At 39.8% G+C, this 13,172-nt stretch overlaps 2 protein-coding genes across 10 annotated transcripts in view; both read right to left on the minus strand.

Annotated features, from left to right (window-relative positions):
• Window positions 1-11: 11 nt before the first annotated feature.
• On the minus strand, window positions 12-8,562 carry chpt1 (choline phosphotransferase 1). Its single transcript, XM_023408233.2, has 8 exons — window positions 8,130-8,562; window positions 5,409-5,556; window positions 5,187-5,328; window positions 4,985-5,069; window positions 4,380-4,511; window positions 4,125-4,283; window positions 3,869-3,994; window positions 12-1,721 (listed from the first exon to the last, which is right to left on the minus strand). Exons 1-8 carry the CDS (start codon window positions 8,481-8,483, stop codon window positions 1,605-1,607), a joined length of 1,263 nt encoding a protein of 420 aa, XP_023264001.1. The 5' UTR covers window positions 8,484-8,562; the 3' UTR covers window positions 12-1,604.
• Window positions 8,563-9,662: 1,100 nt separating this feature from the next.
• The window catches only part of mybpc1 (myosin binding protein C1), a 30,694-nt gene continuing 27,184 nt past the window's right edge, over window positions 9,663-13,172 (minus strand). For 8 of the 9 annotated variants that reach the window (XM_087174496.1, XM_023408175.2, XM_023408172.2 and 5 more), the window contains one exon: window positions 9,663-10,580. In XM_087174496.1, the coding sequence (XP_087030622.1) occupies window positions 10,483-10,580 (98 nt within the window). In that variant the 3' untranslated portion in view covers window positions 9,663-10,482. Of the gene's footprint in view, window positions 10,581-12,108; window positions 12,148-13,172 lie in introns of all 9 variants that reach the window. The other variant, XM_087174497.1, reaches the window with a different exon arrangement.

A 13,172-nucleotide genomic window follows, 5' to 3' on the forward strand; every position in this document is an offset into this window, starting at 1 on the left:
CCACCACCTAATAAAACACATGAAAAATATTTTCTTTATTACAATCTTTTCCACTCATATGTTAGTACAAAGGTGTTTTACTACATTATTGAACAGTGCAACATGGCGTTGAAATCATGTCAATGCATAGTTCCTAAGTCCATTATAACTTATCTGAATTTATGTTTTTAGGACACGCCCCTCTATAATGTCCATAATCCTGCAGGAGCAGAAGATGAGAGGAAGATGATTTTAGTTTTCCAGATAAAATCAAGAATACCTTTCTTCTTTTTTTTCAACCTTTGAATAGTTTACCGGCACCACAGAAATATCCCTTTTGATCCCTAAAAACCTGAATAATGAGTTTGTTAATATTCAATCATTACAAAATTACTGATAACCCAACAGATCTTCCAAGAACCAAATAAATCACTCACCCATACATAATTTACATTTGTATAAGTGAAGAAACTTCATGAGTGAACAGTTAAAAAAAAAAAAAAAAACTTCCAGTAGCACTGTATTATTACTAGTGTTTTCATGGTATATTTCAGTGGAAAAAGAAAAAAAACGTACAAAGCTGCTTTAAATATTCACAAATTTAACAGTAATTACAACAAAAATATTTAAGGCGACTTCAGTTGAATTCTGTACAATCACATAATAATCATTAGCCCTTCAGGGAGAAGAACAGAGAAAGCAGAACGAGTCGAGTGTTAATGCTTCATCAGCTGACAGCACTAAAGGCCCGAGGTGAGGTGTGTGTTTATTTTCCAGGTCTGTAGGATGAGATGAGTAACAGGGAATAAAATATTGGAAACTCTGGAGATGTTTGTGAGGGAAGCCCAATAGAAAACCAGTCATCACTCTCAGCATTAACACAGACGGTTACCCCTTCACTTAGCCTGTTGACAACCTGCCAGTCCACATTGCAAAGTTCATTGGAAATTATCTGAGGTTTTAGAGGTCTTTTTTAAAAAAAAAATCTTAATCTGTGTTTTCAAGATCTGGTTCATTTCAAATTGACTCACATTCATTTAATAAATAAAAACAGAGATTAAGAAACATTTCAACTAATACTCTGTTCAGTTTGGGCACATATCAAAGGGATTTACCTAAATGAGCAGCTACGATTGTCACATGTTTATGTGTTAAATAAATATATGACAAACATAATTTGCACAAATATCTTTCAATTTAAAGCAGATAAAATATTTAGATATTTGCCTAAGCTATAAAGTACCCACTGAAAAAAAAAAAGAAAACATTTGGTATTTAAATTGAATGAGCAAGTGTAGAGTGCCCTATATTGTCGATCTGAGAACATGCACTTATGTTTTAATTAAACTTAATTCAAGGGGAATTCTGGTTCCGCCTAATTTTCAATTTTATATTTGTATCCGTGCTTTTCTTTTCTTTTTTTTTCTTTTTTGGTTTGTAGTTTGTAGTGTTGGTTCAATTTTGTCCGTCTGGTAGCAGAGGCAGTTTTAATCAGAAGTGGTCACTTTGTCAAGGCTGCAGTGGCTCAGGGTCGAGGGTCTCTCCTCGTCGTCGTGGTCCTCGTCTGCTTTCAGGAGCGGGGAGAGGTCTGCGTCTCCCCCCGCCGTCTCCCGCCGGGCAAGCCGTCAGTCGCGGTGGGTGTGGCCCGGCGGAGTGATGCTGAAGACTTGGATGCGCAGGTGGGAGGCGATCTGGAGGCACACACCCGTGCAGTAGCGCGTTAGATCCAGAAGAGAGAGAACCTGAGGGAAAAGAAGATGAAGAGGATCAAAACATGATGAACATGATTCTAACTGATTAATGATGATGGTTAACTAACGGACATGAATGATCACGTTTACTGTCTAATTCTCAGTACTTTTACTTGCCTGCTGTATTTAATTGTAGTGTTGGAACGTTTTATTTTGATATTTGAATGTAAAGCAAGTCCAATTTCCTTTGACTTACCATTTCTACATTTGTTTTGAGCAGTTCTGTGCAGAAATTTTATAATTATTATTATTATTATTATTATTATTATTATTATTATCATTGTCAACAGGATTTTACATCATATTTAATGTCAGTCTGACCAGAGTTTCTGTTGTAGCTGCACCTCTTCCCTGATTGGACCTTTCCTAAGCACTGTGTGGGCGTTCAGAGAACAGGCTGGAACAACAGGTGTCTCCACTTACACCTCCATCGTTCTGTTGGTGACAGCAGGTACAGTGGCACCCAACATAGCTCCGCCCATCCTGAGCAGAGGTCTAATCAGCCAGAGTAAGTGAATACACCTGTGTGGGTGGACAGGTACTCTTACTCATTTAAAAAAAAAAAAAAAAAAATAATACTGCTAGGTGTGTTTCAGTAGGAAAAGCACAGGTGTTACTAATAATGTTAATGACAACAGAATCTCAGTCAGCTGCTCCTGATGTTGTGCATGCTGGTTCACTGTCACGACTCGTTGTGAACAGAACAGTCCCGTCGTTAAGGTAATTAGCAGCACCTGTGCTTCTCCTGCTACGACAGCTCAAAATGTCTGCTGTGAACAAAAGGCAACGTATTGTGTGCCGGAGCAGGAGTTCTCACTCTTCCTGAAACAGAGAGCTGCTGGTTTTCTTCACGGCTGAGTGACAGGTATTACTGTGATTAATTCATGGTTGAGACGGCAGGACGATGCCGTCTCAACCATTCCAGAGTCAAAAGCAGGGCTGCAAAGACAGGACGGTTAACATGTCGTAGTGATGCCGTAGGAAGGTTTATCTCTGCACTGAACTTTGAACCACAGGTATACTGCGTCTCTGATTAGATGACTAATGTTGAGTGAAAACCAGCGTCTCATGGGCAGGACTGAACCACTGTGTCCCTGTTTATGCACCGGCACACCTACCTGTCCTGCAGGTTTTTTTTTTGTGCTGCAGCTGCACTCCACGCCTGGATCAATTAAGCTGTCATAATAACGCACAGTTCTGAATTGAATCAGGCGTGCACGGAAAAGAATAGAGGGCAACACTATGAAAATGTTTGGTCTGTTTTTCTGGTTGAACGACGCTTTTCTCTGCGACGGTTGCAACATTTAACAACAGCCTTAAAGATACATTTGCCTCTGCTTTGGTGCATGCGTCATGAAGCAGTGATGTACAGTTTGTATAATACTGCAGTACTCATACAGCCACCGTGGAGAGCTTCTCCCAACATCAGCTAGAATGGCACTTAGAGAGTTCAGACCTCCGCCAAGGACAATGTCAAACAACATACACCAGTGTTCAGAGAAAAACATTTAAATTCACAGTAAATGATCTGGATCTGCCCCAAAATTCAGAAGGTTCTTCTCTGGCCCACAACCCATCCCTCCAACAAGTTCAGTGCAAATCGGTTTACTAATGTTTGTGTAATCCTGCTGACGATTAAACAGACACGGGTGAAACCATGCCCCCCCCCCCATGTGTTTGTAACTTAAAAGCTGAACTGAAAATAAACTGATAATGATCAAATAGAAGCGACTGATTATAACCACTGAGTGCACACAGTTCAAGAGTCTCCCAGTTAAGTGGCTGCACTTTGAACGTGCTGAGGGGTGATTAGTTTTGGATTAGTCAATAACATCTGGGTAAAAACATGTGACAAATAAATACAGGGGCACAACACTGAGTTTAGACATTCAGTTCTTTTATGACTGATAAAAGTTGCATAATCCCCCCCCCCCGAGCTGTGTCCTTAATGAAGATTGAATAAATGAATTTCTGTGGCTCTTTCTGCAACATCTGACAAATGCAAGCTGCATTGTGGGAAATGTAGGCCCATATTTGGGACTATGATTCAGGATATCTTTTTATTTTATTCTTTTCATTTGGAGCCCCTTTAAAAAAAGAAGAAACTTAGTGCTAGTATAAGTTTGTCTAATACTGACCATGGCGATCCAGAGGACTATGTGCTCGTCTATGAAGCTGTTGAAGTACTGGTTGAGGAAGAGGAGGCCGGGGCCTATAAAGGCTGAGTCTGGGAGGTGCAGCTCACTCTTAGTCATGTGCGCTATCTACAGAGGAGACACAAAAAATAAAACAGGAACTACATGCACTGAATCACATGATGAAATATTACAAAACATATGAGGCCCCCCAAAAAAAAAAATGGGTTCAAGGGTGATAAAAACGTATCAGACGTACCACCAGTTTGTTGGAGATCTTGGAGATGACCATGCCAAAGGCGAGCAGGTACAGACAGGGGTGGTGCTCAAACAGGTGGCTGGACGACTTCTTGAAAATGATGAAGGCCAGGGTGAGGATGAGGCCGATGTGCAAACCAGGACTCAGCACACTGGTGTCCTACACAGGAGGAATTGTTAGTTATGCTTATTATATGCTGTGCAAGCTCAGACTTTTCCATAAAGTGTGTCATGTGTTACTTGTGTGTCGACTTACAGCCACAGTGGAGCCGTTTTTGCCAACACCTCCATTCAAAATGACGTGGAAGTAGTTGTAGCAGGAGTAGAGGGCCCCCCCGATGATGCCCAAGATGGGGAAGACGTACAGCTTTAGTCCAATGATGGGCAACTACGGAAACACATGAGGGTCAAATTAAGGTGAAGACACAAAATCATTCTCCTCATAGAAAGAAGAAGGTTGCTAATATGAAAGCTGCAGGCATGCCGAGCGTGATGGGAGGGCAAAGCAAAGAAAAAAAAAAATGCGGGTGACATCATCAGCTTTTTGAGCCAGATCATGTCTAATAGATGACCTGTTGCCATGGCGTTAGCTACCCATATTTACCTTCTCACTTCTCTCATGTGATGTTAAGTCAAGCCTCCAAAGGCAGCACAGAGTAAAAGTAAAACACAAATTCTATTTAAAGACTAGAAAGGATGACTAAAAACTAGGAATTGATTCAGAGAAAATTAGTGTTGTGTAAAAACTAATGGAGAAGAATCTCTTCTACACACTCAAGGTGAAATGAAAGTGTTCCTGTGTGTGCACAGTATTTGCAGAGGTGTACATGTGACTGTACAAAATATTTTCGTCTCAGTTACCGTTGTCTGCCAAAGGCTCACGCCTCCGAAAGCCGACATCAAATACATGACCATGATGGCGACCTGCACCTCTGTGACGTCCACCCTGTGCAGGAAGTGACAGAGAAGAGCGAGATGAAAGACTGAAGTGATGAAAGGAGCGCTCGACAGATGAACAGGTGGAGCGCGGACACACCCGCACGCTACTGAACGTGTGACTTACAGGCCAAAGCGCAGAGTCCCGGACACGTAGGTCTGCCAGTGGGCGCAGAAGAACATGAACATCCCGATGAAACCACAGAAGAACATCCAGTCTGAGTATCTTCCGATTCCACATGAAACGCATGTGCCGATGGCCACGAACACTGCAGAGAGACGGGGACAGAAGTATAATAAAACAGTAGAATACAATTGAAGTTTTGGTCGCTAGTGAGCGGTAAAGCACCTGTGGAGACGGCATCGCAGCCATGGTCAAAGAGCTCCCCGAGCGCTGAGCTGCTGTTCGTCCTCCGGGCCTGTTTCCCGTCAATAGCGTCCAGAGACTGGTAGATGAAGAGGCCGAGGGCGCTCAGGATGAAGGCCCAAGACGGAGCCTGAAGGGCGAGGGAGGGGGAGAAAGAGGGAGAATTCATTTAGGGAGCCCTGCTCACAAAAAGCAGCCCTGAGCCTTGTCCTTTGGTGAAGCAAAGTAGAGCTGAAACTTTATTTGTCAATGTAACAATTATTCAGTCGAAAGAAAAATAATCTGCAGCTACTTTGATCATTGATTGATCAATTAAGTGATGTTTCAAGTAAAAGATCCCTCGTTCTAGCTTCTCAGTTGTGAATATTTTTGACCTGAATATCTCTGTGTTTTGGACTGTTGGTAAAAGATGTCATGACTGTTTCACTGTTTTCTGATATTTTACAGATTTAACGATTAAGTGAGTTAAAAATTTGGCATCAAACTACATCAATATGATATCTCATGGAGCTATTTCCCACGTTACACTGTTATTAAAACCTTATGAAAAGAGGGAAATGCTGTAAGTCTCAGTTTACACTTCATATATAACATACAGGTTTTCCTGCAGTATTTCATGGTGGAAATGAATACTTAATGAATTAAACCATTAACCCTCAGGGGAAAAGAGCAGATGTGCCATTACAGATACAGATATATATGATAATGATATAGATATTCACCAGATACTATAGTTTTCCTTTTTTTCTCTTATGTATTTATTTCTGCTTGTTTGCAAACTAACCTGTTCATCTGTAGTTTTGTATGTTGCCACTTTTTATTATTTTTTTATTATTCATTTATGTATATATGGAGATATAGCGGTTGGTGGGGATGGCTGAAGAGCCAGTGGGTGTTTAAAAGTTAAAAATGTTTGTTTATAAATATAAATTTCAAAAATAGATTATGAAACGTGACACTGTGATACTGTACAGGCCCTACTTACAAGGGACACTGCAGAAGTCATAATCTTAAATCGCATCTCATTACTTACAATAAAGCAGGATTTAATAAGTAGTAATCCATCCGTTTAATCCACTGTTATGTGGGTAATCAGTAGGCTGTGTTGTGGGAATTAAATCAAATTGCATTTCAGTGTTTTACAATCCACACACGGCGTATGTATCTGTGTGTGTACTGTAAGTATGGAGAAGAAGGGGTTCCAGCCGACAGGAGTGGGCTGGATCCTCTAACTAGGGTGGAGGTTACCGACCATCTGGACACTAGAGCTCGCCAACACAGTGTGTTTATCACTACGATGTGAGTGTGTGAGCATGTGTGTATGTTTGTGAGAGTGACAAAGAAAGTCTGTGTCTCCGGAGAGGTCAAGGATCCCATGCTGTCCAAAATATTCAGAGAGCCCGCTGCTTTCCTCAAAAACCATGTCCTAAACGCTCACGGACTGGTGGGGACAGAGTCCGCTTGTTTAGGGTTATCACAGAGGTCAAAATAGGGGAAACTCTGGGTTCATATTAATTCCTCAAATATGTGTTTGTTTGCACAGACATGGGACTTTCATACCTTTACAGTGCATGAATGAGAGTGTACACAGGCCTGTTCTGTTCCGCCTCAGTCACTACTGAATAATAGTAGAGGACACTGAAAGGCCTTTGCACTTGAGGAATTTGACAGTAACAGCATGCTGCAGGGACTGTGGACTTAGAGGCAAGGTTCTCATTGTTGGATTGGACAAAGGTGTAAATCTGATAAACACACACGCACCTATGCATTTCCTGCTCAGGCCACTGCTGCACAGTGAACCTGGAGACACAATTTAAGTGGATCATAGGTCAACTGTCAGCTCAGCTGCATGTTGCAAGGTCTATTTCTGTATTTTAGGTGAAAGTTCTCTGGAGTCTGTAGCTGAGTCTATATGAGAAGGTGGATCTGGAGCAATTTCACATCAATTTATTCATCTACACAAGTATTTTATGTTTTAGTTTCACGTCTGTGAAAGCACTGGACCCTCTCTTTAATGGCGAACTGAACAAAAGCAACAACATTTTCCCTCAGACTGTTGTGTTTTGCCATCAACAGCGCTGCGTCACAAGAGCAAGAGTAAACCACAACAAGTCAAAGCTGTCAACTTTCCAAGAACGTACGCTAAGGACCACATGATGGACACGTCTATCTCCAATACAGTCCTCCCGTAGGGACGCGGTGTCACACCTAATCTGATTAAAAGTCTAACCACTTAAAGCGTCTTGGCTTGTATGTGGCCTTACAAACATAATACCTTGGTCTTTGATATCTTTCCAGAATCCCGGAGATACAGTCTGTAATTCGGCTTATACTGTTTTACATAAAGATGAGCATATTTCAATAAAACGTCCACTTTCCGTATCGATTCGTTTGCTATTCCTCCAGCCGTGCGCCAAAATACACCGCCGAGGGCGTTAGTATGCAGCATTACCCCATCAATGAAGTGGGGGGTATTTAATAACATTAAAATATGAGTATGTCAGAAGTATGCCGAATTAACAAGTAGAGTCTGCTGATTCATAAAATATAGCTTTTGAGGCACCTAAAGTTTGCAGGTGGCCACGTAACTTCAATTTACGCCATTTCTAAATAGAGGTTTCGCTCTCCTTTCCATACCAGAGAAGGGCACGTAATTGGGGAGAGTCTCCGTGTGGAAACTTTAGCCAAGGTCGCTTTACTCACCTCCTCTGTTGCCGTGGGACAATAATACACAAGGACCACCGTGGTGAGGATGTTGACCAGTAGTCCCACAATAGTCAGTGTGTTTGGTGCGATCCATGTCGGAATTTGCTGGACGAGCCAGTTCCAGTAGATCTGGCACGGTGGCTCAAACAGGGACCGACCAGAGGCGCTGTATTTATGCTCCTCCAGCCGCTTTAGTTGAGCGGGTGTCAGCGGCTCTGGCCAGAGGAAATGTGGCATTGTTTTTTTTTTTTTTCCTGCCTCCTCACTCCTCAAATTACCGAAGCAAACTCCCCGACGCAGCCGGGCTATCTTCTCTCGGTCGACTCCGACAAATAGAGGCTCATTTGGCATTTATAGCTAGGTGACCAGCCGAGGCCATTTCCACAGCGGAACCATAAGATGTCGATAGTTTGTACGTTTCTCATCGAGTAACGTCTCGACAGGAAGCGGGGCTCCGGAAGGGAATAATAACTGTGTACCGGGAGGTTTAAACGAAAATGTCCAACATTTTATAAACAGAATTATAGAAATACTGAGGTCATCAGTAAGTCCAGCTCTTACAGCAACCAATCACAAATAATGGTTTCTTCTATTTTTCTTCTATATATATATATTTTTTAATAATTGTCATATTTTTTTGTACATTTAATTTCCTGACATGAAAATCAAAATGCTGTTCTCATACCATCTAGAACAGATTCTGACGGAGAAACACTGAATCCTTTATTTACTTCCCTAAATAATAGAAATTAAAATATAACTAAAAATAAAAGATAACAGAATCAGCCAGAAAATATAGTTTAATAATTGTATAGTTTAAAATTAAAGAAAAATATAGATGGGTATTAATTATTTATTTATATTTAATAAATAAATTATATAATATTTATTTAATTTTTGGCTGTTTATGTCATTTTAAGGACAGCAGTTGTTCAGAGGTTTGATCTTGTGATTATGGGATCCAAAGGTGAAAAGGTTATTAATCTATCAATTACTGATCTATCCATTAATTGTAATTTGAGAGGACAGAGGCGCTATGGTCTACCTGATTTAATTGTCAATAAATTAATCAACTTGTGTGCACAGATGCAAACTTATACAAGTATGGATTCAGTGAGTTATACTATGGACTGCAATTTGAGTTTTTTATTCTATTTGTTTACATTTTGAAAAATAAATTACTACAGTTCCTTTCTGCTATGTACCATTAGATGTACTGACAGCTGTCACTGAATTACTTTGATACTGAAGAAATCTTAAAAACCTGATGTATCTCATAATCATGAGATCATGAGATCTCGCTTTTCTATTATTCTAATATTATGTGTCAGTCCAATATAGCCGGAAGTATATGATGGGGTGGAGAGAGTAATCAATCACATTATAAACATCTATTTAGGAACCACATTTTTGGTCCACCTTGTGTTCCTTAATAAATTTGTCCAACAATGAGCCCTTGATGAAAACACTTGTTTTCAAAACAGATGAGGTGGATCCACACAAAAAGAGAAGTCACAGCAGGAAACAGTATGATTTTTCAAATTTACCATTTATTGTAATCCATGGGTCATAATTACAAAGGTAAAGGCATGCACACATGACTGAGCCTCAATCAAGCCTCAAGTCCAAGAGGAATTCAAAAATCATAATGTGTCATGCAAATATGGGCTGTGTTTAAACCTCTACATTTTCTATTAGACATAAATAACCTACACAGAGAATGAAATTAACAAATATCAATGTGAATCATCTTCCGAAGAAGGTTCAACACATTCATTTATCCAACGTTACTCAAGTCTATTTTCATTTTTCTTGCCACATAGAAGTTCACCATACAAACACCAAACCTTTGTTTATACATTCTGTTTTCCTTTCTTTCAGACCCCAGAAAGAACTTATCGCCTTCAACAAGCACTCCCAGCAAAAATCAGCATGTAAATACTGTAGGTGTGTGTCACTGTTTGTACTATATGTGTTTTGTATATGTTATATGTATATATATATTTTTTTTACACACTACATGAACTTATCAAAGCTAGAGCCAAAAAGCTGCCGACATGCATCTGAGCTGACACAGAGTCTTTCAAACACAAGAGGGTGACAAAGAAGTGAACTGGCTTTTTTTTTTCTTTTTTTTTTCCTATGGTAACTAGCTCCAAACCCGCACACAGCATGCCACGCCACAGACCAGTACACCCTCGCCCACACCCCTCCATCCGTCTCGCCATCCCTCCACCACCGTCCCTCCATCCGCTTTCAGGCCGCCAACCTCAGTGTAGGTGAGAGAAGAGGATCACTAGTGGCGGTAGATGTCTGCAAAGCTAAGTGTCTCATTACGCTCTGTCCGATTTTACTTCTCCTGCTCGACAATCTTCACCTCGTTCATGTACTTGTCAATCAGGTTTAGGGGCACTCCGCGTTGCATGAGTTCGTAGAAGGTGAACCCTCCTGGGGGACAAGAGGAAAAGCTCTTATAATATTGTTGGGAGGCACAGAGGCAGATGTGAAGAAGGAAGAACAGAAAGAGGAAGGAGAGGGAGAAAGCTGAAGAGCAACAGGCTGATCAAGCAAAAATGCAAAAAATGCAAAGAAGAAGAAAGGGCAAAGAGGCCAGATGTTCACAACACTGGAGTGAAAAGAGAGAAGAGAGGTGGTCAGAATAGTCCATGTATACAGTTCACAGTTTCTAAATCAGTGTGTCCCCATTCCATACTATATACTAATTGTCTTAGCATACTGTTTTTATGCAGATAGATGTTAATTTTGTTAAGGTTAAACAGGTGTGATCTTTCCCATGTTCGTTATCTTAATATTTCATCGGTCTAACAGGTATTTGATCATAAACCATGAATGTCAGCACCAGATTTTATGGTGATCTACTCAATAGTTGTTGACACTTTTAACTACAAATGTCAACCTCGTGGTGCCAATCCGTCTGATAGATATTTCCATATTTTACTGGCTAAGTGAAAAAATTTGATCTTCAGATTATGCTACATGAAATGTCAGGGGGTCATCAAGGTCACTAGGATTCATCCTCTGGGGACCATGAATGTTTGTGCCAACTTTCATCTTCTTGCAAATCAACAGCAAACTTTCCTGGGGAAAGAATTTGTTCTAATATTTTCCAGTGCAATGCATTATGGGACAATAGTGTCCATCAACAGCACACTTAAAAATCAAGCGATTTATTTATTTAGTTTTATTTAGCATACACTTTTATTTTTTTCTTACTCTTTATATTCATTACTATATAATCAAAACCTGCTTACAATTAGTGTGTAGTTGGGAATTGGGACGGAGCTTACATCTGCTCAGACTTGCAGAATTAGGAGAAAAGATGCAGCTGATTCCACTGAAATACAATACAATACATGTAAAGATTTTTTTTTTTTTTTTTTGCAAAAATCCAGATGAATGAAAACAGCTTTAGTCATCTGCAACAAGCATTAGCCTAACTCAGGGAGAAGTGCTGTCTTCACTAATGAGGCAGTTCCAAACACAATGTGGTAAATACCTGGAGTTAGTTTGCTCTTTGATCCAATGTGGTTTTATTCAACAGCTGTATATAGATTCAGTTTCAGTTTCAACAGATGCTGCTCTGGATTTTTTGACAACCGTTAGAAAGTTTGCAAAACTTTGTACTCTTTTTACTCACCTTTTCTGTGGCACTTGTTACATGACAGGTAGTCTTTAAATTCACACAATTTCAATTAAAATACTCAAAATACGGTTATTAATTAAAGTCAGATCGATAAGGGGATCTTGGAGAATTCAGAATTTAGAAAAAGCTGTCATGCAAATCTGGTTTCATTAAAGCTCAATTTCACATGTTCTTTCACTTGGTCCTGTTTTCTTGAGGAAGAAAAAGCTGCTACAGTCGCACTGACTGAGAAAAGCGAGGTTACAAAGGCTGGCTGAAAGATGCATAATGAATGACATAAGCTTCATATGCCAAAACCATATGAAAGCTTACCTTATATGAGAACATACATTCACAATTCTTGAGTTTGGACTGGGGGAGAGAGAAGAGAAGAGGGGTTAACAAAATGTTTACATGGAGTTATATGCGTTCACCAGGGAATACTGTTATTACTGAACTCTTTTATATGAGGAGTTAACCGTGTGGCACATAGGACACACTGGAATCTGTGGAGAATAGTTTAAGATGGAGACATTGAATAATACAACACAAAAACATCAAAGCTCTATATGTTATGTCTACTGAGGTGTGACAGACTGTGTGTTGAGGTGGTGTGTTGTGATGATGAACAAGATGGCTGGATGGACTGGGCTGGATAGAAACACAAGGGAATAAACCTCTACATGTTGTAGTGATGGAGAAGTGCCACCAGATATTATGTGCACTGCACACACATGAACGGATTATTATTATTATGTCATTATTTGTATGTATTTCATGTTGAAAATGGTCTCCAGGAGTCCGTTGCACCAGATGTTCGTAAGTTCAAACCTCGCCAAGTGTTCACTAAGTGGATAATTACACATCATTACATTAAAACCGGTTGCACCACACAAACTACCTCTTATACAGAGATATATGTTTAAATTCAGTAACTGCCAGGTGTAGCTAACTGTTGAGTAGCTAATTGACAGAGCTAACATTAGCTTGCTAATACAGTATGTGACTAAATTAGAGTGAAGAGTGAAAGAAATATGGAATGTGGTTGACAAATCTGACCTGACACATGATAAAATGCTGTTTATAAACATACAAAAATGCTAATGCTAATAACATACGACTAAATGACCGAAAAACGTTAGCCAGGTTAGCATTGCTGGATATTTTCCATTCATTTTAAACAGTATGAATGTTACTAACGCTGATGAATTAATGTAAGCATGAATAAATCATGAAACATAATTTAAGTCATAAAAAATAAAAATAAGTCATACCTACATGTTTAAACGCTTAAGTTTAATATATAGTTAGGCCTAATGAAGCTTTTATTTTTGGATGCTGTTATGGCTCCTGATACTAAACAGTAACTTCCCGTTTACAGAGTTGATTGGTTTCAA

This window comes from Seriola lalandi, unplaced genomic scaffold (assembly GCF_002814215.2).
Source record: "Seriola lalandi dorsalis isolate HSWRI2012SDOR001 ecotype SW California unplaced genomic scaffold, Sedor1 jcf7180002054357, whole genome shotgun sequence".
In the NCBI taxonomy this organism is placed as follows: Eukaryota; Metazoa; Chordata; class Actinopteri; order Carangiformes; family Carangidae; genus Seriola; species Seriola lalandi.